This window comes from Lutra lutra, chromosome 10 (assembly GCF_902655055.1).
Source record: "Lutra lutra chromosome 10, mLutLut1.2, whole genome shotgun sequence".
Classification (NCBI taxonomy): domain Eukaryota; kingdom Metazoa; phylum Chordata; class Mammalia; order Carnivora; family Mustelidae; genus Lutra; species Lutra lutra.
In genome coordinates, this window is record NC_062287.1 from 59,014,098 (window position 1) to 59,016,298 (window position 2,201).

Below are 2,201 nucleotides of genomic sequence, written 5' to 3' on the forward strand. Positions count from 1 at the left end.
TCTTAAATAGTGGTTTTTCTTTTGCTGTATGAACCTAGGGCAATTTTCAGAGAACTTAAATGTTTATGCCCATGTCTATATAAATTTTTACTGTTTATGCTTGTTTCCCTAAGGGAGAGTGTCCACAAATCTCTCATGCTACCATTCTGAAAGTTGACCTCTCCAGTTCTTAATTTTATAGTTTAAACAACACGTTGTGATGATTTTCTGATCATCCCAGGTTAGACTAAATGTTGTTCTTATAAATTCTATTAATCCTTTTGCTTATATCTATATGTTGTAACATATCACATAGTATATCAGATTTTGATTGGTTGCTTTCTTATCTACATAGTTCACTATTATGACAATATCTTCTTGTTTGTCTCTGCCATCCTATCATATTGTGCAGTGTCTAACAATAGTAGATAAAAATGAAAGAATGAAACAATGGTGATCAAAATGTATGTAAGAATAATAGAGATCAGGGTTTAATTGATGATTAAACAAAACTTAATAGTTATTATGTATACTTTAAGAAAACAAAATGAGACAGAAAGATATGAGTTACTGTTTTAAGCATGATTTTGGAGGCTTGGTCTAATGGGCAAAGTGTTCATTTTAGCCATTGTCATTCATGCTTTCCAAATTTTATATCATGATATATAGTACCCATTATATTAGTATATTTTATTGCTTACATCTAAAGAGTAGATTAGTAATAGTTCTATTGAAAATAAAAAATAAATTTCTGTCAAACTGCATCTCCTACCCAGCTACCTAGTTTTTTTGGTTTTAGGCCACTGATAGATGAAAGTATGTTGATTAAAGTTAGGTCTTGGAAGTGATTACTAAGGAGTAGATTTTACTAGAGAGATATTAGAGTCAGAGCTCAGATTCTTTGGCAAAAAGGACTTTTTTAATGGCCCTACGGATCTGCTTGGTCCTCACACTATAAATAATGGGATTCATCACTGGTGGAATAAGCAAATACACATTGGCCATAAGAGTGTGTACATAAGGAGGTCCCTTTTTCCCAAACCTATGGACAAAGCACAAGCTAATGAGAGGAATGTAGAAGATGGCAACAGCACCTATGTGGGAGATACAAGTGCTGAAGGCTTTATGCCGCTCCTCTGGGGAAGCAATGCTTAGGATGGTCTTAATAATCAGAGTGTAGGAGAGAAAAATAAAGATGGAGTCCACTCCTGCAGTAACTATAAGGGCAGTAAGTCCTAAAACACTGTTGATCTTATTGTCAGAACATGACAGCTGGATTATATCAGGATGGAAACAATAAGAATGATGAAGCACATAGTTTTGGCAGAAGGATAAACGTTTAAGAAGCAGGACCAGAGGCATTAGGATCACTATCCCCCTCATAAGGATGGCAAACCACACTTTGACAATTCTGGAATCAGTCAGGATGGCAGCATATCTCAGTGGGTTGCAAATGGCAATGAAGCGGTCAAAGGCCATTGCCAAGAGCACTGAAGACTCCACAACAGTAAAGAGTTGAATGAAGAATGTCTGGGCAACACAGGCATGAAACTAATCTGTCTTGCACTGAACCAGAATATGCCCAGTGTAGTGACCAGTGTTGAAATACACAAGCCCAAGTCAGTGGTTGAGAGCATAGAGAGGAAATAGTACATAGGTTCATGGAGACTTGACTCAGTGATGATGACAAACAGGATTATACCGTTCCCAGAGAGGGCAGTCATGTAAAGACAGCAGAAGGGGATGGAGATCCAGGTGTGGGCAGCTTCAAGTCCTGGAACTCCCATCAGAAAAAAAGGTCAGAGAAGTGGAAGTGATGTTAGGAAAAGACGACATGATTACTTTGGAGGAATAATTCTTTTAAAATAAAATATCCTAGAGGGAGAAATGAAAATTAGAGATTATTCTTGAACTTTATCCTTTCTTTTTGCTTCTCAGTTAAAATTACTTACTTTCTTTCTCTTTCTTTCTTTCTTTCTTTCTTTCTTTCTTTCTTTTTTCTTTCTTTCTTTTTCTTCCCTGTATTGAACTTCCCTCCATGATTCATATTTCCTAATTCACAAAAGAGAATAGGGTATTCTTTTTTTAAAAATCTCAGCAGTATTTTTTTGTCATCTTCCACTTTAATCCAATGCATTTTCTTTCCCCTCCTCCCTGTACTTCCTACATAGAAAATTGTAACAAGATAATCTGAAAATGTCAAGAATTTAATGGATATCTCA

The 2,201-nt window shown here is 35.8% G+C and overlaps 1 protein-coding gene across 1 annotated transcript; it reads right to left on the reverse strand.

The window, feature by feature from the left end:
* Positions 1 to 864: 864 nt before the first annotated feature.
* On the reverse strand, positions 865 to 1,815 carry LOC125079722 (olfactory receptor 51F2-like). Its single transcript, XM_047693500.1, is given in 3 exon segments — positions 865 to 1,526; positions 1,529 to 1,775; positions 1,777 to 1,815. Coding segments are annotated over 3 exon segments (948 nt in total).
* Between the last annotated feature and the right edge of the window lie 386 nt (positions 1,816 to 2,201).